Source organism: Rana temporaria, chromosome 6 (genome assembly GCF_905171775.1).
Source record: "Rana temporaria chromosome 6, aRanTem1.1, whole genome shotgun sequence".
Classification (NCBI taxonomy): Eukaryota; Metazoa; Chordata; class Amphibia; order Anura; family Ranidae; genus Rana; species Rana temporaria.
This window is the reverse complement of record NC_053494.1, coordinates 219,165,644-219,187,507: the sequence shown is the minus strand read 5'-3', so window position 1 is coordinate 219,187,507 and position 21,864 is coordinate 219,165,644. Positions and strand designations below refer to the sequence as shown.

The following is a 21,864-nucleotide window of genomic DNA, read 5'->3' as shown; positions in this document are numbered from 1 at the left end:
GTGAACTAAACGAATTGCACACGTCTACTGAGCAGCACACTCATATTCCATTGAAAACCACAAGCCGTGTACAGCGGTGGCGGATGGGACTTGTAGTTTATTCATTCACAGATCGCTGTGAATGAATGACGCAGCTGTGTGGGGGCGGAGCCACACCAATTTCAAAATGTGACAGCGGCTGTTGAGGAAAAGAACCCCCCCCCATCCACCTTCCTTACATTACACAATAAATACAGAACACACAGTTGGTGGAATAATGTCGATAATACTGAAAATTATTTTATTCTCCTTTTTTTTTTTTTTTCTCTGGAGCTTCTGGTTCCATGATACACCTAATATACAGATCCGTTCTCTGACTGTAACAGGCTGAATAGAGGAGGGTTATCCTGGGTCGGTCATATTATTTCATCATATTTTAGGTCAATTAAAAAAAAAAATGGCAACTTGATCATATTGTGAAAGTCGCGGCGGCGGCAGTGGTGGAGCGGTGGGTTTGTATAGAGGAGCGCGGCCGAGTAGGAAGATACCTGGAATGAAAAAAGTTCATCATCTCGGCCGATATGAAGACAACATAGTGCAAAACAAAGAGGCGGGATCGACAGTACATAGGAAACAAATGAAGCGTCCCACATCCGAGGGGGGGGCGGGGCCTCAGTCATCGCTGTCACTTCCCGACTCGCTCAACTGAAGGTCGTTCCCTGAAAGACACAGAAAATCAAATAAACACCAGTCTTACCTTCCATGTCATGTCACATCCAAAAAACGTAAATGTATTTTATTGGGATTTTATGTGAGAGACACAAAGTGTCACATAATTGTGAAGAGGAAGGAAAATGATACAAATAAATATGTGAAAAGTGTGGAGGGGGAGGGGCATTTGTATTCGGCCCCCTTTACTCTGATAACTAAAATCTATTGGAACCAATTGCCTTCAGAAGTCACCTAATTAGTAAATAGAGCCCACCTGTGTATCATGTAATCTCAGTATAAATACAGCTGTTCTGTGAAGCCCTCAGTGGTTTGTTACCGAACCTTAGTGAACAAACAGCATCATGAAGGCTGAGGAACACACCAGACAGGTCAGGGATAAAGTTGTGGAGAAGTATAAAGCAGGGTTAGGTTATAAAAAAATCTCCCAAGCTTTGAAGATCTCACGGAGCTTCTGTTCAATCCATCATCGGAAAATGGAAAGAGTATGGCACAACTGCAAACCTACCAAGACATGGCCGTCCACCTAAACTGACCGGGCCGGGCAAGGAGAGCATTCATCAGAGAAGCAGCCAAGAGGTCCATGGTAACTCTGGAGGAGCTGCAGAGATCCACAGCTCAGAATCTGGACAACTATTAGTGGTCTCTCCACAAATCTGCCCTTTATGGAAGAGTGACAAGAAGAAAGACATTGGAGAAAGAAAGACAAAAGGGGGCAGATTCACATACAGCCGCGTAAAATTGTGCGGGCGTAACGTATCTGATTTACGTTATGCCTCCGCAACTTACACGGGCAAGTGCTGTATTCTCAAAGCACTTGCTCCGTAAGTTGCGGCGGCGTAGCGTAAATCGCCTAATTCAAATTTGGATCAGGGGGGCGTGTTTTATGTAAATGTACTGTGACGCGACGTGATTGACGTTTTTGCTGAACGGCGCATGCGCCGTCCGTGGAATTTCCCAGTGTGCATTGCTCCAAAGTACGCCGCAAGGACGTCATTGGTTTCGACGTTAACGTAAATAACGTCCAGCCCCATTCACGGACGACTTACGCAAACAACGTAAAAATTTCAAATTTCGACGCGGGAACGACGGCCATACTTAACATTGGCTGCGCCTCATATAGCAGGGGCAACTTTACGCCGGGAAAAGCCTAACGTAAACGTCATATCTGTACTGCGTCGGCCGCGCGTACGATCGGGAATTCGCGTATCTAGCTAATTTGCATACTCGACGCGGAATTAGACGGAAGCGACACCTATCGGTCAAAAAAAAATGCAGTTAAGATCCGACGGCGTAAGAGACTTACGCCTGTCGGATCTAATGGATATCTATGCGTAACTGATTCTAAGAATCAGGTGCATAGATACGACGGCTCGGATTAGGACTTACGACGGCGTACATGGCACTGCGCCGTCGAAAGTCCTCTGAGAATCCGGGCCAAGAAGTCCTGTTTGCAGTTTGTGAGAAGCCATGTGGGGGAGGGGACACAGCAAACATGTGGAAGAAGGGGCTCTGGTCACATGACACCAAAATTCAACAAAAAACGCTATGTTTGGGGAAAACTAACACTGCCCATCCCCCTGAACACACCATACCCACCGTGAAACATGGTGGTGGCAGCATCATGTGGTGGGGATGCTTTTCTTCAGCAGGGACAGGGAAGCTGGTCAGAGTTGATGGGAAGATGGATGGAGACAAATACAGGACAATCTTAGAAAAAAACCTGCAAAAGACTTGAGACTGGGGGAGGTTCACCTTCCAGCAGGACAACGACCCTAAAGTACAGCCAGAGCTACAATGGAATGGTTTAGATCAAAGCCTATTCATGTGTTAGAATGGCCCAGTCACAGTCCAGACCTAAATCCCATTGGGAATCTGTGGACAAGACTTGAAAATTGCTGATCACAGACGCTCTCCATCCAATCTGACAGAGCTTGAGATATTTTACAAAGAAGAAGAATGGGCAGAAATGTCCCTCTCTAGATGGGCAAAGCTGGTAGAGACACCCCCAAAAAGACTTGTAGAGAAAGGGGGTTCTACAAAGTATCGACTCCGGGGGGCGCCATACAAATGCCCCCCCACACTTTTCACAGATTTATTTGTATCATTTTCCTTCCACTTCACAATTATGTGACACTTTGTGTCTCTCACATAAAATCCCAATAAAATACATTTATGTTTTTGGATGTAACATGAGAAAATGTGGGGTATGAATACTTTTTCATGGCAAATGTATACAAGAGAACCCCATCTTTTGAGTAGACCGGGGTCCTGTTTGTTATAGAAATTGTAAACTATAACCCAACCTAAGTAACATTTTCATGTATCACACACAGACCGTTGTCAAAGAACGAGGAAGGTTAGGTAGCGTGTGCATGTGTGTGTACTCTGTATGCCTTGTATTGTCTTCCTACACTTGTAAGTAGTTTGCATGTAAAGCGTTCTAGTTTAGTAAAATCACATTAATATACCACAGGAGTTTCTCCTTCCTTGCTTTATCGGAAAATGACCGAAAAAAGATAAAAAGAAAAACACCGCCACATTTGTATCAAGTACTCCCCTGTGTAGAAAGCGATTACTCTCAATTCCCTGCAAACTTCTATCTCCACAGTATACACACTTTACAGCTATTATTTCCCGTCTGAACAACTTCAGTCGTCCTCAATCCTCTCTCCTCCGTACGACAGCGATTAGATTTCTCTGCCATCAGTCATTTTAGCTCTTTGTCATGTGTGGGTGTAATCTTCAGGGCTGGCGTCAGTCAACCAATGCGGTGCAATCAAGCAACTAATCTGCAAACTTCTTAGCTGAAGTCTGCAGCACCCAGCAGGGCAGGAGAATACACATCTAAAGAGGCGTCAGGGATGCGATCTTTCATTGGAGAATACACATCTAAAAGGGATCTCTCATGCGATCTTTCATAGGAGAATACACATCTAAAGGGGCGTCAGGGATGCGATCTTTCATTGGAGAATACACATCTAACGGGATGTCAGGGACACGATCTTTCATAGGAGAATACACATCTAAAGTGATCTCAGGGATGTGATCTTTCATAGGAGAATACACATCTAAAGAGACGTCAGGGATGCAATCTTTTATAGGAGAATACACATCTAAAGAGACGTCAGGGATGCGATCTTTCATAGGAGAATACACATCTAAAGAGACGTCAGGGACACGATCTTTCATAGGAGAATACACATCTAAAAGGGATCTCAGGGACGCGATCTTTCATAGGAGAATACACATCTAAAAGGGATCTCAGGGACGCGATCTTTCATAGGAGAATACACATCTAATGGGACGTCAGGGATGCGATCTTTCATAGGAGAATACACATCTAAAGGGACGTCAGGGATGCAATCTTTCATAGGAGAATACACATCTAAAGGGACGTCAGGGATGCGATCTTTCATAGGAGAATACACATCTAAAGGGACGTCAGGGATGCGATCTTTCATAGGAGAATACACATCTAAAGGGACGTCAGGGACGAGATCTTTCATAGGAGAATACACATCTAAAGGGACGTCAGGGATGCGATCTTTCATAGGAGAATACACATCTAAAGGGGCGTCAGGGACGCGATCTTTCATAGGAGAATACACATCTAAAGAGACGTCAGGGATGCGATCTTTCATAGGAGAATACACATCTAAAGGGACGTCAGGGACGCGATCTTTCATAGGAGAATACACATCTAAAGGGATGTCAGGGACACGATCTTTCATAGGAGAATACACATCTAAAGTGATCTCAGGGATGTGATCTTTCATAGGAGAATACACATCTAAAGAGACGTCAGGGATGCAATCTTTTATAGGAGAATACACATCTAAAGAGACGTCAGGGATGCGATCTTTCATAGGAGAATACACATCTAAAGAGACGTCAGGGACACGATCTTTCATAGGAGAATACACATCTAAAGGGATCTCAGGGACGCGATCTTTCATAGGAGAATACACATCTAAAAGGGATCTCAGGGACGCGATCTTTCATAGGAGAATACACATCTAATGGGACGTCAGGGATGCGATCTTTCATAGGAGAATACACATCTAAAGGGACGTCAGGGATGCAATCTTTCATAGGAGAATACACATCTAAAGGGACGTCAGGGATGCGATCTTTCATAGGAGAATACACATCTAAAGGGACGTCAGGGATGCGATCTTTCATAGGAGAATACACATCTAAAGGGACGTCAGGGACGCGATCTTTCATAGGAGAATACACATCTAAAGGGACGTCAGGGATGCGATCTTTCATAGGAGAATACACATCTAAAGGGATCTCAGAGACGAGATCTTTCATAGGAGAATACACATCTAAAGGGACGTCAGGGACGCGATCTTTCATAGGAGAATACACATCTAAAGGGACGTCAGGGATGCGATCTTTCATAGGAGAATACACATCTAAAGGGACGTCAGGGATGCGATCTTTCATAGGAGAATACACATCTAAAAGGGATCTCAGGGACGCGATCTTTCATAGGAGAATACACATCTAAAGGGACGTCAGGGATGCGATCTTTCATAGGAGAATACACATCTAAAAGGGATCTCAGGGACGCGATCTTTCATAGGAGAATACACATCTAAAGGGATCTCAGGGACGCGATCTTTCATAGGAGAATACACATCTAAAAGGGATCTCAGGGATGCGATCTTTCATAGGAGAATACACATCTAAAGGGACGTCAGGGACACGATCTTTCATAGGAGAATACACATCCAAAGGGACGTCAGGGATGCGATCTTTCATAGGAGAATACACATCTAAAGGGATCTCAGAGACTAGATCTTTCATAGGAGAATACACATCTAAAGGGATCTCAGAGACTAGATCTTTCATAGGAGAATACACATCTAAAGGGGTGTCAGGGACGCGATCTTTCATAGGAGAATACACATCTAAAGGGATCTCAGGGACGCGATCTTTCATAGGAGAATACACATCTAAAGGGACGTCAGGGATGCGATCTTTCATAGGAGAATACACATCTAAAGGGATATCAGGGTTAATAGTAATGACAAGAGTGCTGGGGGTTATTATTACGTCCACCGATATCAATGCGGGGGGGTTATTATTGCATCCACTGACACCAGCACTAGACATATTATTGCATCTCCTGACACCAACGCTGACAGTTATTATTCAGCTCGCTGACACCAATGCTGGGGGTTATTATTGTGTTCAGTGACACCAATGCTGGGGGTTATTATTGTGTTCAGTGACACCAATGCTGGGGGTTATTATTGTGTTCAGTGACACCAATGCTGGGGGTTATTATTGTGTTCAGTGACACCAATGCTGGGGGTTATTATTGTGTTCAGTGACACCAATGCTGGGGGTTATTATTGTGTTCAGTGACACCAATGCTGGGGGTTATTATTGTGTTCAGTGACACCAGTGCTGGGGGTTATTATTGTGTTCAGTGACACCAGTGCTGGGGGGTTATTATTGTGTTCAGTGACACCAGTGCTGGGGGTTATTATTGTGTTCAGTGACACCAATGCTGGGGGTTATTATTGTGTTCAGTGACACCAGTGCTGGGGGTTATTATTGTGTTCAGTGACACCAATGCTGGGGGTTATTATTGTGTTCGGCGACACCAATGCTGGGGGTTATTATTGTGTTCAGTGACACCAGTGCTGGGGGTTATTATTGTGTTCAGTGACACCAATGCTGGGGGTTATTATTGTGTTCGGCGACACCAATAAAAACGATATAAAAAGGTGCAGAACATTGCAGGTCTCTTTATAGAGATAAGGAAAGGAGACTCCGGCTCCTGCTAACCAACACCCTCCGCCTGTGGCAGGAGATAAGATTTCTGGGTGTGGTGGGCAGAGAGGACAGAAGGAGGATCAGAAGGTTGTGCCAGGAAATAAAAGTGTCATTTCTCAGCAACATTTCTCAACGTTTTTTCTCTTTAAAAAAGCTGCAAAAATAGAAAAATACTCATTGATCTGCCAGAAATCCAGTGAGCACCTTACTTCCTTCTGGCTGACAACACTGCATCTTTTTTTAAAAAAAAACATAATACCAAGAAGCAGGGCCACCCTGACCTAGAGCTGGGCGAATTTGGCCCCCAAATAAATCTGCGATTTAAAATCGTATATTAAAAAAAAAAAAAAAATTATCGAATCAAGTTTTTTTTCTGATGGACATCGCGCCGGTCCTAAGTAGCTGCGTGCAGGATTTTTTTAGGCAAGGCCGCGGACTAGGCCGAAGCCGCGGCCTTGCCTAAAAAATCCTGCCCGCAGCTCGCTGCAATCCTGGGAAAAAGCCGCGGACTAGGCCGAAGCCGCGGCCTTGCCTAAAAAATCCTGCCCGCAGCTCGCTGCAATCCTGGGAAAAAGCCGCGGACTAGGCCGAAGCCGCGGCCTTGCCTAAAAAATCCTGCCCGCAGCTCGCTGCGATCCTGGGAAAAAGCCGCGGACTAGGCCTAAGCCGCGGCCTTGCCTAAAAAATCCTGCTCGCAGCTCGCTGCGATCCTGGGAAAAAGCCGCGGACTAGGCCTAAGCCGCGGCCTTGCCTAAAAAATCCTGCCCGCAGCTCGCTGCGATCCTGGGAAAAAGCCGCGGACTAGGCCTAAGCCGCGGCCTTGCCTAAAAAATCCTGCCCGCAGCGATCCTGGGAAAAAGCCGCGGACTAGGCCTAAGCCGCGGCCTTGCCTAAAAAATCCTGCCCGCAGCTCGCTGCGATCCTGGGAAAAAGCCGCGGACTAGGCCTAAGCCGCGGCCTTGCCTAAAAAATCCTGCCCGCAGCTCGCTGCGATCCTGGGAAAAGGCCTCAGACTAGGCCGAAGCAGCGGCCTTGCCTAAAAAATCCTGCCCGCAGCTCGCTGCGATCCTGGGAAAAGGCCTCAGACTAGGCCGAAGCCGCAGCCTTGCCTAAAAAATCCTGCCCGCAGCGATCCTGGGAAAAGGCCTCAGACTAGGCCGAAGCCGCAGCCTTGCCTAGAAAATCCTGCCCGCAGCTCGCTGCGATCCTGGAAAAAGGCCACGGCTTCGGCCTAGTCCTGCGGCGTCCGGCCTCTTCCCAGGATCGCGGCGAGCTGGATTTTTTTTTAGGCGAGGCCGCGGCTTCGGCCTAGTCCGCGGAGCGCCGGTCCCATAGAAAAAAAAAAAATGTATTTGGTCAAAATCTGAATCGATTTGACCTCCCAACTCAATTCAAGATTCAAATAGATTTTTTCCCCAGCCCTACCCTGATCCCCGGCCGGGGGCCCTTTACTCTCGTCGCAGGGCCATTTATTATTACGGTCCCACAGCTGGACCCTTACACATGTTGTGCAGCAGGTTCTCTTGCTGCCATCTTGGGACCCCTCCCCATGACAGCTGAACACCAGGGCCCGCCTTTGCGACCCCGGTGTCATTGGGACTGTAAAGGGTCTAGTAAGTAAAGCAGTGGACGGTGTCAGCATGGCAGTGGACGGGGTCAGCAGTTTTTACATTTTTTTAATTTATTTTTTTATTTACATTTTATATTATAATATTTTTTGGAGCCTCATTGGGAACCTTTGGTGAGATATCGGGGGGGTCTCAACAGACCTCCGATTTTAAAAAGGAGACTGAGGACACAGCCCTCATTCTCCACCTCTGCAGCCTCAGCTGCACAGAATGAATGGACAGGAATAGCTCTGTACAGAGGCTTCCTGGTCATTCACAAGAATGAATAACAAGTGTAACGGGAGTCCCCTTTTGGGCATAGGGTGACTGATAAATGATAATTCATGTTTTGCAGGATATCCTTGAATATTACAAGTTGTTAAATTCTGACTCCAAATGGAGTGTTTTCATTCAATGGGGGGACACATGCTTTTGAGGTGTTAATTGCGTCTGCTCCTAGACATTCCATTGTGAGATGCTAATTAGGTCTGTAAAGGTCAGATGTCTAGCTTTTCGGTGTTAATTCAGCCTGGATCCTAAGACCTCTCATTATGTACGCCAATACGGTTTTGTGTGTGGAATGTACTTGTCAACTGTAGTAATTAGGTCATGTTAATTATGTCAGACCGATGCCAAAACGTCTGACATAGGAATGTGTATTATGCAGGTGAATCGCTTATTGGCGGAGACGGGACGTCTGGGGAATGACTTATAATTAACTCAACTGAATGTCATTGTCTAATAGAAGGTGTATTGAAGCCCCCCATTGTGTGATGTATGGGTGGAGTGTGTCTTTGTCCCTGTGATTAACTGTAACATGCTTGTACTGTATATAAGAAAGCTAAGATACCATTAAAAGTGTTCATTCATTTGACTCAGAACACAGAGCGCATGTCTCGTCTTCCTTATTGATCGTGTCTGCTGGCTTGTCGGACTGTCGGGTAAGCTGTCGTGGGGCGATGGAATGGGTGATCGTGAACGGTGTTAACCCCTGACTAGGGTTGTCCCGATACCACTTTTTTAGGACCGAGTAAAAGTACCGATACTTTTTTCCAAGTACTCACCAATACCGAATACCGATACTTTTTTTTAAATGTGTCCCCAAATGCAGCCATGTCCCTCCACATATGCAGCCATGTCCCCCCCCCCATATGCAGCCATGTCCCCCCCCCCATATGCAGCCATGTCCCCCCCCATATGCAGCCATGTCCCCCCCCATATGCAGCCATGTCCCCCCACATATGCAGCCATGTCCCCCCACATATGCAGCCATGTCCCCCCACATATGCAGCCATGTCTTCCCATACCTAGATGCCGCCGCCACCTAGTTAATCAGCGTGCGGGGAACATTACAGCTTTCATTTGAATAGCTGTCTGTTCCCCGCCGCGCATAGACACTCCCCCTTGCTCGGGATTGGACGTGGTGATCTGCACTTTGATAGACAGATCACCCGTCCAATCCCGACAGCTATTCAAATGAAAGCTGTAATGTTTCCCGCACACTGATTAAATAGGCGGCGGGGGCATTGTGGTATGTGGCGGTGTGGGGGGGGGGAGGGAGGCGGCGGGGGTGGTAGTATCGGATCTGGCATCGGGGGCATTTGTACAAGTACTCCCGCAAATGCTCAGTATCGGTACCGATACTGGTATTGGTATCGGGACAACCCTAACCCTGACCGTTACAACAAGCAAATTTTTTTTTTTATTCTGACTCGCTTTGCCAGTGTTCAAGCTAATGGGGTTTGCAGTACCGCATTTTGTCAGAGGAGCAGGGGGGGGCACCGGTGACACTCGGAACGGTTCGGAGTCGCTTGGAAATACTCCGTACCGAGCCTTTCCAGGCCACATGTGGTATTGCATGACATAGAAGTCAATGCGGAACGAATTATCTTTGTTCCCATTGCCTTCTGTGGGGAAACTCGCTTTGCTATGCGAGTGCTTTGGATTACAAGCATTCTCCTGGAACGGATTATACTCGTAATCCAAGATTCCGCTGTATGGTTTACTACATTTACCGAGATCGCCGTGGCTCCCGACCACATAGAGAAATTTGCATCTATAAAACAAGAACAGAAGAAGAGGTCCCCCAGCACAGAGTACTCACTGAGAGTGTTGATCAGCTGCCCGCTGCTGTCCTGAGATTTCGCTTGTCGGACGTCCACGCCGGAGGAGGGAGGTGGTTGAAACTGCGACGTGGAGCCGGATTGGGAAGATTTCTTTCCTTCGTCCTCCGAGTCGCTGGAGCTGTCATCACTGCTGGATGACGAACTCTTGGATTCCGAGGAGCTGTCTGAGCCGCTCATCTGGTCAATAACACTGGCCTCTGCCATCAACTCTGTCACCAAAAAAATACAAAAACATTTATTTATTTTTTAAAAAAAAAAAAAAAAGGGGGAAAAGAAAAAATGATCAAGTATACTCAATAATCTACCTCAGCTCTCGAAGGTTTCACCCCCCCCCCCCTCCTCATGACCTGGCCATTTTATGCTAGTGCACTACGCTACTTTAACTGGCAATTGCACGGTCATGCAACACTGTAACCCAAGTTTATATAGAATATTTTTACAGATATAGAGCTTTCTTTTGCTGGTAGTTGATCACCACTAAAAAAATGGTGAGTGTGTGTGATACATACATACTCACCATTTTATTCTCCAGGGCCTCTGCTTTAAAAAATATATATATTTTTAAAGCAGAGGCCCTGGAGAATAAAATGGGGTGTGTGTGTGTGTAAAATATAATATATTATATATATATATATATATATATAATATATATATATATATACACACACACACACATACATACATACGTACCCACCATTTTATTCTCCAGGGCCTCTGCTTAAAAAAAAAAAAAATGTTATATATAATATATATATATATATATATATATATATATATATATATATATATATATATATATATATATATATATATATATATATAAAACATTTTTTTTTTTAAGCAGAGGCCCTGGAGAATAAAATGGTGTGTGTGTGTGTATATATATATATATATAAAATAGGTTTATCACACACACTCACCATTTTTTTGTTCTCCAGGGGCTCTGATCATTTTATATATATATATATATATATATATATATATATATATATATATATATATATATATTTTTTTTTAAGCAGAGGCCCTGGAGATTAAAATGGTCAGTGTGCGTGTGTAATATATATATATATATATATATATATATATATATATATATATATATATATATATATATATATATATATAATGTTTGTGGGTTTTAAGTAGTATAGTAGCATAAAATGTATGTTTTATAAATGTAGGAGAGAAATGTCAGAATTGGCCCAGACCGAAAGTAGTGAAGTCCTCCCCCTCCTGGGGTAATTACTCTGCCCCTCCATCATCCAACTAATGAATGGAAGAGCTTCAGGGGGCAGTAGAAGATTTTGAAGCCTTCATCATAACAGAGCTACAAACCCCCATCCATGACGGCACAGCGGCCATATTCCTGTGCTCACTTCCTGTGTCTATTCTCGGACAGAAGAGAACGGCGTCACCAGCGCTGCGCACAGACGCTTGGCTGCTCAGGATCAGTTCAGCAGGATGTGAGCCTGCAGCTAATTATTTTCATTTGTGGCTTCATAACAGGTGCAAATAACTGTAGAAAACACATTCATATAATGCAGTATGTGACATGTGCAGAGCGGCAGTGAGGTGACAGCGGGGACACTCACCCTTCTCAATCTCATCCATGGGGGAGGTGGGGGACAGTTTGCCCAGCGGAGAGGAGCTCTTGCCGCTTGGTGTCTTGCAGGCATTTCGCATTTGTTGCTGCTGCTGTTCTATGCGGGACTGGATCTTACTGCTCCCTTCAGCTCTGGCCGGGGAAACAAAAAAATGTTTATTACATGACAAAGGATCCCATAGAGAACTACGGGTTAGCTAAAAAGAGACAGCACAGCATGGAAGATTGCAGGAGCCGTTCGGAAAAACTCGGAAATACGCCGTTCCAGAGCGTTTCCCGAGGTCAGCCAAGCTGTCCTCAGGCCTTTCCGGCTGTTTCCAAGGCTCTCCGGCACCCCCCCACCACCTCTGGCCGTATGCGGTATTGCATGCCATTGAAGTCAATGCGGAACTAATTATTTTCGTTTCCATTGACTTCTATGGGGAAACTCGCTTTGATATACGAGTGCTTTGGATTACGAGCATTCTCCTGGAACGGATTATGCTCGTAATCCGAGGTTCCACTGTGCTCTGAGTGACCCAATCACAGACGGGGGTGCACATCTACCGGTCCCACAGAACAATACAACGTACCTGGTCTTCTTCACACTGATATTGCTGCTCAGTTTCTCCAGCCGGCACTCTCCGGTGTCATGGTTGACGATCAATATGCACTCTCTTAGGTACGGTCTCTTTGACCCTTTGAATACTGTCACTGGAGCGGTAGAGCCCTGCAACAAATGAGTCAACAGTCACTTATCCTGAAGAGAGAAACGGAATATATTACCTGCTGCCCCAGCCGGATTAAAAATAAAAAGACTCGGCATTAATACTCTCCTCCTCTCTGGCGCAGTCCCCTGCTGCAATGACTTAGGGTTGGGGTTTTTAACCACAAGATGTCCTCAGTCTTCAGGAAGACTGAGGATATACTGTGAGTGCAGAGCATCACCATTCCACCGGGGGCACCACCATGGTGTCCTGCACCCCATGTAGTTATGCAGAGGCCAGTACTGACTACTCTGCATCAGTCAGGACCAGCGGAGAAGAGGAAAAGACTTGAAAAAATAAAAAAATATCTGAGACTGGGGGAAGGGGGATTCTGAATCTTTAAAGCAACTGCTATTAAAAATGAAAGGTGACATTGCAGGCTGGTATGCCCCTCTTCAGCCCTTCCCTGCCCTGTCACAAGTCCTGCAGGGGGTGCAAGAGAGCCAACACTGAGAACTCACTTCAGTCTTAGCGCTTAGCGAGAGGAAGAAGCGGACTTTATTTAAGGTGGGAACAGCATTTGTGATCTGTGAGTATAAGGGGGGAAGGGGGGCAACAACTCTGATGAATGGGGGCACCTGATGTATGGGGGACACCTCGTGTAAGGGCACGCACCGTGATGGGGGGCGCCTCGTGTAAGGGCACGCACCGTGATGGGGGGCGCCTCGTGTAAGGGCACGCACCGTGATGGGGGGCGCCTCGTGTAAGGGCACGCACCGGGATGGGGGGCGCCTCGTGTAAGGGCACGCACCGGGATGGGGGGCGCCTCGTGTAAGGGCACGCACCGGGATGGGGGGCGCCTCGTGTAAGGGCGCGCACCGTGATGGGGGGCGCCTCGTGTAAGGGCGCGCACCGTGATGGGGGGCGCCTCGTGTAAGGGCACGCACCGTGATGGGGGGCGCCTCGTGTAAGGGCACGCACCGTGATGGGGGGCGCCTCGTGTAAGGGCACGCACCGGGATGGGGGGCGCCTCGTGTAAGGGCACGCACCGTGATGGGGGGCGCCTCGTGTAAGGGCACGCACCGTGATGGGGGGCGCCTCGTGTAAGGGCACGCACCGTGATGGGGGGCGCTTCGTGTAAGGGCACGCACCGTGATGGGGGACGCCTCGTGTAAGGGCACGCACCGTGATGGGGGACGCCTCGTGTAAGGGCACGCACCGTGATGGGGGACGCCTCGTGTCACCGCGATGGGGGACGCCTCGTGTAAGGGCACGCACCGTGATGGGGGGCGCCTCGTGTAAGGGCGCGCACCGTGATGGGGGGCGCCTCGTGTAAGGGCACGCACCGTGATGGGGGACGCCTCGTGCAAGGGCACGCACCGTGATGGGGGACGCCTCGTGCAAGGGCACGCACCGTGATGGGGGGCGCCTCGTGTAAGGGCACGCACCGTGATGGGGGGCGCCTCGTGTAAGGGCACGCACCGTGATGGGGGGCGCCTCGTGTAAGGGCACGCACCGGGATGGGGGGCGCCTCGTGTAAGGGCGCGCACCGTGATGGGGGCGCCTCGTGTAAGGGCACGCACCGTGATGGGGGGCGCCTCGTGTAAGGGCACGCACCGTGATGGGGGGCGCTTCGTGTAAGGGCACGCACCGTGATGGGGGACGCCTCGTGTAAGGGCACGCACCGTGATGGGGGACGCCTCGTGTAAGGGCACGCACCGTGATGGGGGACGCCTCGTGTCACCGCGATGGGGGACGCCTCGTGTAAGGGCACGCACCGTGATGGGGGGCGCCTCGTGTAAGGGCACGCACCGTGATGGGGGGCGCCTCGTGTCACCGCGATGGGGGGCGCCTCGTGTAAGGGCACGCACCGTGATGGGGGGCGCCTCGTGTAAGGGCACGCACCGTGATGGGGGGCGCCTCGTGTAAGGGCACGCACCGTGATGGGGGGCGCCTCGTGTAAGGGCACGCACCGTGATGGGGGGTGCCTCATGTAAGGGCGCGCACCGTGATGGGGGCACCTGATGCAAGGGGGGCACTGTCATGGGGACCTGTAATGCAGGCTGGCAGGGGCCCCAGTTCATTACTTTGTCAAGGGGCCTATGAGGCAATAAAGATGGCACTGACATGGGTACTGGCAGGATCACCAGGTGTTTATCGAGCCCTCTACTACTACATATTTAATAACTCTGAGGGACAAAGGAATGAATCCCTTAATTTAGCCTCATGTATTAGTTCCGGATCTCCGGATCCAGATTCCCGATACACCAGGCCGCAATAACGGATCATCTGACACTACAATGCTTGAATACGATTGGCTGCACTGTTCCCCGCTGTGATGAGAATAATGTATAAAGTGAGACCTCCGCTTCCGGCATGAAAGGGAACTCCGAGGAGACAGAAGACGGTTCACACGGCACTCACCTCTAGATTGGGCAGAGTGATGGTCACCTGCTCTCCTTTACCAACCTCCAGGTCCCCTTCACAAGAGGTGTCAATGGAAGCCGGTTTGAAGTCATCTGGAAGAAGAAAAAGAAAACTTGTAGAACATTTCTAGTACAAGTGTATGGTGGAGAGGTCCGGGCCTCGCTCTGGGGTCTGGTCCTCTGGGGTCCGGGCCTCGCTCTGTGGTCTGGTCCTCTGGGGTCCGGGCCTCGCTCAGTCTGTACAGCTTCGGGGGTTGAAGATTCTTCAGTTTCCATTTGTGGACGGTAAATGGATCTAGAAGGGTGTCGGTTGTCAGTATTTCCATGAAGATGTGTCACGTCCCCAAACTGGAGCCGACGGGGGGGGGCGTATTTAACGTCTTCAAGATGGTTTTCTGAGAGCTGTGAATGTTCAGTAAATGCTGACTGTACACCCTGCTCCTCAGACTGAGCTTTACAATCTGAAGTCTCTGTGATGGACATCTGGAAAGTGTGATATGCCGATGTATGGCACTTCAACAGACGAGGTCCGAGAACTGATCCTGACTGTAAACTATAACCATTGGCTTCCCGGCCCTGATCCCTGTGACCGCCCGCCTCCTGGGATCTGTCCCGGCCCTGACCCCTGTGAGTGCCCGCCTCCTGGGATCTGTCCGGCCCTGACCCCTGTGAGTGCCCGCCTCCTGGGATATGTCCGGCCCTGACCCCTGTGACTGCCCGCCTCCTGGGATCTGTCCGGCCCTGACCCCTGTGACTGCCCGCCTCCTGGGATCTGTCCGGCCCTGACCCCTGTGACTGCCCGCCTCCTGGGATCTGTCCGGCCCTGACCCCTGTGACTGCCCGCCTCCTGGGATCTGCCTGGCCCTGACCCCTGTGACTCCCCGCCTCCTGGGATCTGCCTGGCCCTGACCCCTGTGACTGCCCGCCTCCTGGGATCTGCCCGGTCCTAACCCCTGTGACTGCCCGCCTCCTGGGATCTGCCCGCCTCCTGGGATCTGTCCAGCCCTAAAACCTGTGACTCCCCGCCTCCTGGGATCTGTCCGGCCCTGACCCCTGTGACTCCCCGCCTCCTGGGATCTGTCCGGCCCTGACCCCTGTGACTCCCCGTCTCCTGGGATCTGTCCGGCCCTGACCCCTGTGACTCCCCGCCTCCTGGGATCTGTCCGGCCCTAACCCCTGTGACTCCCCGCCTCCTGGGATCTGTCCGGCCCTGACCCCTGTGACTCCCCGCCTCCTGGGATCTGTCCGGCCCTGACCCCTGTGACTCCCCGCCTCCTGGGATCTGCCCGGTCCTAACCCCTGTGACTCCCCGCCTCCTGGGATCAGTCCGGCCCTGACACCTGTGACTCCCCGCCTCCTGGGATCTGTCCGGCCCTGACACCTGTGACTCCCCGCCTCCTGGGATCTGTCCGGCCTTAAAACCTGTGACTGCCCGCCTCCTGGGATCTGTCCGGCCCTGACCCCTGTGACTCCGCGCCTCCTGGGATCTGTCCGGCCTTAAAACCTGTGACTCCCCGCCTCCTGGGATCTGTCTGGCCCTGACACCTGTGACTCCCCGCCTCCTGGGATCTGTCCGGCCCTAACCCCTGTGACTCCCCGCCTCCTGGGATCTGCCCGGTCCTAACCCCTGTGACTCCCCGCCTCCTGGGATCAGTCCGGCCCTGACACCTGTGACTCCCCGCCTCCTGGGATCTGTCCGGCCCTAACCCCTGTGACTCCCCGCCTCCTGGGATCAGTCCGGCCCTGACACCTGTGACTCCCCGCCTCCTGGGATCTGTCCGGCCCTGACACCTGTGACTCCCCGCCTCCTGGGATCTGTCCGGCCTTAAAACCTGTGACTGCCCGCCTCCTGGGATCTGCCCGGTCCTGACCCCTGTGACTCCCCGCCTCCTGGGATCTGTCCGGCCCTGACCCCTGTGACTCCCCGCCTCCTGGGATCTGCCCGGTCCTGACCCCTGTGACTCCCCGCCTCCTGGGATCTGTCCGGCCCTGACCCCTGTGACTCCCCGCCTCCTGGGATCTGTCCGGCCCTGACCCCTGTGACTCCCCGCCTCCTGGGATCTGCCCGGTCCTGACCCCTGTGACTCCCCGCCTCCTGGGATCTGTCCGGCCCTGACCCCTGTGACTCCCCGCCTCCTGGGATCTGCCCGGTCCTGACCCCTGTGACTCCCCGCCTCCTGGGATCTGTCCGGCCCTGACCCCTGTGACTCCCCGCCTCCTGGGATCTGTCCGGCCCTGACCCCTGTGACTCCCCGCCTCCTGGGATCTGTCCGGCCCTGACACCTGTGATTCCCCGCCTCCTGGGATCTGTCCGGCCCTAACCCCTGTGACTCCCCGCCTCCTGGGATCTGTCCGGCCCTGACCCCTGTGACTGCCCGCCTCCTTCTCCCATTTATGGGCAGCTGGAGGTGATCTAAGGTTGGTTGCTACGAGTAACCACACTCTGACTCCCCTTCCCCCTATCCATGGGCAGCCTGACAGGATCTGAAGTCAGTTGCTATGGGTTACTGCACTTTTATCCCCTTCTCTCTATAGGCGGGCTGCGGTCATTTGCTTTGGGTTACCATATGCTAATCCAGGTTAAGGGCAGCCTGGTGTCAGTTGCTATGGGTTACGGCACTCTAATCGTCCCCTCCACCTCTCTATGCGCAGCCAGAGACCTGTTGCTATGGGATACCACACTCTAAACCCCCACATATGGACAGCCAGGGGTGATCTGAGGTCAGTTGCTATGGGTTACCATATGCTAATCCGCTTTATGGGCAGGCAGGGGTCGGTTGCTATGGGTTATTGCACTTTGATCCCCCTCCCCCCCACATATGGGTAGCCGGAAGTCGGTTGCTATGGGTTACCGCACTCCCCGCCCCCTCCTTACATCTGATGGTGTGGAATCCGACCCTGGGCTGCTTCTCGAAGCTCTCCCCGAGTCTCAGCACTCGCTCCTTGCTGTCAAACTGCGAACAGGCCGGACCATTCATCGCTGCGCTCCCCGGCTCCGACCATCTGCCTCCGCCAGCCCCAGCCTCCGTGTGCCAGCCACTGGGGGGGCGGGGACCGGGAGTTCTGCGATCTTCCATTGGCGGCCTGGAAAAAAACGGGCCGCCGTGATTCGTTGTCTGGATATTACGTCACCACAGAGAACACTGCCCTCTTTACCTGTTGCCGAGAAAAGCTGAGTAAAAGATTTCTATTTCTAGAGAAAGTTCTGTCATCTGTCGTGTCTTCGGGAAAGTTCCCGCGGCGGCCATTTTGTCGAATGCCACCGCTGTATAATCCTAAGCAAGAGACGTCAATAAAATGGCGCTGACAAGGCGGACAAGTTGGTGTAAGTAAATGAACCTCTAGTGTCTACAAAGTTTTCACCAATAGTAGTGATTCACCCCGACCGGCTGTTCTCCCGAAATGCAGTGCAGCCGCGGCCTGGACAGGAAGAGAGGCCTGGCTCGAGTTGTTATTGGTTGCTAGGAGACGAGGAGCTGTACCGGCCCGGTGACATCCAGGGGGGCCAGTGAGGGGCCATTCGTGTTGAGAGGACTGAGGGGGACCCCGGAGCTCGGGGGAGGTAGCTGTGGTTGCTATGGGTTACATTAGAACTGCTATGGCCTGAAGAATGGGAGCTTCTGATTGGCTGCTTTATATTAGGGTAGTTAAATCAAACCCCCAGTATAATCTCCCCCCAGGTCAGTCTGTCCCCCAGTAAAATCTCCCCCCAGGTCAGTCTGTCCCCCAGTATAACCCCCCCCCCCCCCAGGTCAGTCTTTTTCCCCAGTATAATCCTCCCCCCAGGTCAGTCTGTCCCCCAGTATAATCTCCCCCCAGGTCAGTCTGTCCCCCAGTAAAATCCCCCCCCCCCAGGTCAGTCTTTTTCCCCAGTATAATCCTCCCCCAGGTCAGTCTGTCCCCCAGTATAATCTCCCCCCCAGGTCAGTCTGTCCCCCATTATAATCTCCCCCCAGGTCAGTCTGTCCCCCAGTATAATACCCCTCCCCCAGGTCAGTCTGTCCCCCAGTATAATCTCCCCCAAGGTCAGTCTGTCCCCCAGTATAATCTCCCCCCAGGTCAGTCTGTCCCCCAGTATAATCTCCCCCCAGGTCAGTCTGTCCCCCAGTATAATCCCTCCCCCAGGTCAGTCTGTCCCCCCCTATAATCCCTCCCCCAGGTCAGTCTGTCCCCCAGTATAATCTCCCCCCAAGTCAGTCTGTCCCCCAGTATAATCTCCCCCCAGGTCAGTCTGTCCCCCAGTATAATCCCTCCCCCAGGTCAGTCTGTCCCCCAGTATAATCCCTTCCCCTAGGTCAGTCTGTCCCCCAGTATAATCTCCCCCCAGGTCAGTCTGTCCCCCAGTATAATCTCCCCCAAGGTCAGTCTGTCCCCCAGTATAATCTCCCCCCAGGTCAGTCTGTCCCCCAGTATAATCTCCCCCCAGGTCAGTCTGTCCCCCAGTATAATCCCTCCCCCAGGTCAGTCTGTCCCCCCCTATAATCCCTCCCCCAGGTCAGTCTGTCCCCCAGTATAATCTCCCCCCAAGTCAGTCTGTCCCCCAGTATAATCTCCCCCCAGGTCAGTCTGTCCCCCAGTATAATCCCTCCCCCAGGTCAGTCTGTCCCCCAGTATAATCACTTCCCCTAGGTCAGTCTGTCCCCCAGTATAATCTCCCCCCAGGTCAGTCTGTCCCCCAGTATAATCTCCCCCCAGGTCAGTCTGTCCCCCAGTATAATCTCCCCCCAGGTCAGTCTGTCCCCCAGTATAATCTCCCCCCAGGTCAGTCTGTCCCCCAGTATAACCCCCCCCCCCAGGTCAGTCTGTCCCCCAGTATAATCTCCCCCAGGTCAGTCTGTCCCCCAGTATAATCTCCCCCCAGGTCAGTCTGTCCCCCAGTATAATCTCCCTCCCCCAGCTCAGTCTGTCCCCCAGTATAATCTCCCCCCCCCAGGTCAGTCTGTCCCCCAGTATATTCTCCCCCCATGTCAGTCTGTCCCCCAGTATAATCCCCCCCCCCAGGTCAGTCTGTCCCCCCAGTATAATCTGACCCCAGGTCAGTCTGTCCCCCCAGTATAATCTGACCCCAGGTCAGTCTGTCCCCCAGTATAATCTGACCCCAGGTCAGTCTGTCCCCCAGTATAATCTGACCCCAGGTCAGTCTGTCCCCCAGTATAATCTCCCCCCAGGTCAGTCTGTTTCCCAGTATATTCTCCCCCAGGTCAGTCTGTTTCCCAGTATAATCTCCCCCCAGGTCAGTCTGTCCCCCAGTATAATCTCCCCCCAGGTCAGTCTGTTTCCCAGTATAATCTCCCCCCAGGTCAGTCTGTCCCCCAGTATAATCTCCCCCCAGGTCAGTCTGTTTCCCAGTATAATCTCCCCCCAGGTCAGTCTGTCCCCCAGTATAATCTCCCCCCAGGTCAGTCTGTCCCCCAGTATAATCTCCTCCCAGGTCAGTCTGTCCCCCAGTATAATCTCCCCCCAGGTCAGTCTGTCCCCCAGTATAATCTCCCCCCAGGTCAGTCTGTCCCCCAGTATAATCTCCCCCCAGGTCAGTCTGTCCCCCAGTATAACCCCCCCCCCAGGTCAGTCTGTCCCCCAGTATAATCTCCCCCAGGTCAGTCTGTCCCCCAGTATAATCTCCCCCCAGGTCAGTCTGTCCCCCAGTATAATCTCCCCCCAGGTCAGTCTGTCCCCCAGTATAATCTCCCCCCAGGTCAGTCTGTCCCCCAGTATAATCTCCCCCCCCCCAGCTCAGTCTGTCCCCCAGTATAATCTCCCCCCCCCCAGGTCAGTCTGTCCCCCAGTATATTCTCCCCCCAGGTCAGTCTGTCCCCCAGTATAATCCCCCCCCCAGGTCAGTCTGTCCCCCCAGTATAATCTGACCCCAGGTCAGTCTGTCCCCCAGTATAATCTGACCCCAGGTCAGTCTGTCCCCCAGTATAATCTGACCCCAGGTCAGTCTGTCCCCCAGTAAAATCCCCCCACCAGGTCAGGCTGTCCCCCAGTATAATCCCCCCCCCCAGGTCAGTCTATCCCACAGTATAATCTCCCCCCAGGTCAGTCTGCCCCCCAGTATAATCTCCCCCCAGGTCAGTCTGCCCCCCAGTATAATCTCCCTCCAGGTCAGTCTGCCCCCCAGTATAATCTCCCTCCAGGTCAGTCTGTCCCCCAGTATAATCCTCCCCCAGGTCAGTCTGTCCCCCAGTATAATCTCCCCCCAGGTCAGTCTGTCCCCCAGTATAATCTCCCCCCAGGTCATGCTGTCCCCCAGTATATTCTCCCACAGGTCAGTCTGTCCCCCAGTATAATCTCCCCCAGTATAATCCCCCCCCCCCCAAGGTCAGTCTGTCCCCCAGTATATTCTCCCCCAGGTCAGTCTGTCTCCCAGTATAATCCCCCCCCCCCAGGTCTGTCTGTCCCCCAGTATAATCTCCCCCCCAGGTCAGTCTGTTTCCCAGTATATTCTCCCCCAGGTCAGTCTGTCCCCCAGTATAATCTCCCCCCAGGTCAGTCTGTCCCCCAGTATAATCTTCCACAATTTCTAAATTTAGACTTAAATTTTTTATTTATTTTGTGGATGTTTTATAGCAAAAAGTAAAAAATATTGTCAGTTAAAGTAACGCAGTGCTGTATGGCAATAAATGACCTGGTCGGGACTTTCTCAGGGCTGAAGTGGTTAAAATGGTCCATTTTCTAAATTTTAAATATTTGTAGTGTTTTTCTTTTGTGACAAAAAATCCGGGTTCATGAGATTTGCAAATCGTTGCATTTTATTTTATGTAGATTTTTACACTGCGCCCCAACTTTTTGGGGAATTGGGGGGGGGGGGTTGTAATCTTCAGGCCTAAATGATTTTTTTGCAAACGGCTCTGGCAGCGAAGGGGTTAATAAACACTCGATAATACAGATAAATGGAGGCGTGAGCCG

At 51.2% G+C, this 21,864-nt stretch overlaps 2 protein-coding genes across 2 annotated transcripts in view; one reads left to right on the top strand and one right to left on the bottom strand.

The window, feature by feature from the left end:
* Positions 1-245: 245 nt before the first annotated feature.
* Positions 246-18,096, bottom strand: EAF2 (ELL associated factor 2). Its single transcript, XM_040358284.1, has 6 exons — positions 17,831-18,096; positions 14,954-15,048; positions 12,416-12,552; positions 11,833-11,975; positions 10,216-10,446; positions 246-698 (listed from the first exon to the last, which is right to left on the bottom strand). Exons 1-6 carry the CDS (start codon positions 18,030-18,032, stop codon positions 652-654), a joined length of 855 nt encoding a protein of 284 aa, XP_040214218.1. The 5' UTR covers positions 18,033-18,096; the 3' UTR covers positions 246-651.
* Positions 18,097-18,337: 241 nt separating this feature from the next.
* The window catches only part of IQCB1 (IQ motif containing B1), a 49,201-nt gene continuing 45,674 nt past the window's right edge, over positions 18,338-21,864 (top strand). Inside the window, exon 1 of the mRNA XM_040358283.1 lies at positions 18,338-18,517. The gene's annotated coding sequence lies outside the window, so the exon portion shown is untranslated. The remainder of the gene's footprint in view (positions 18,518-21,864) is intronic.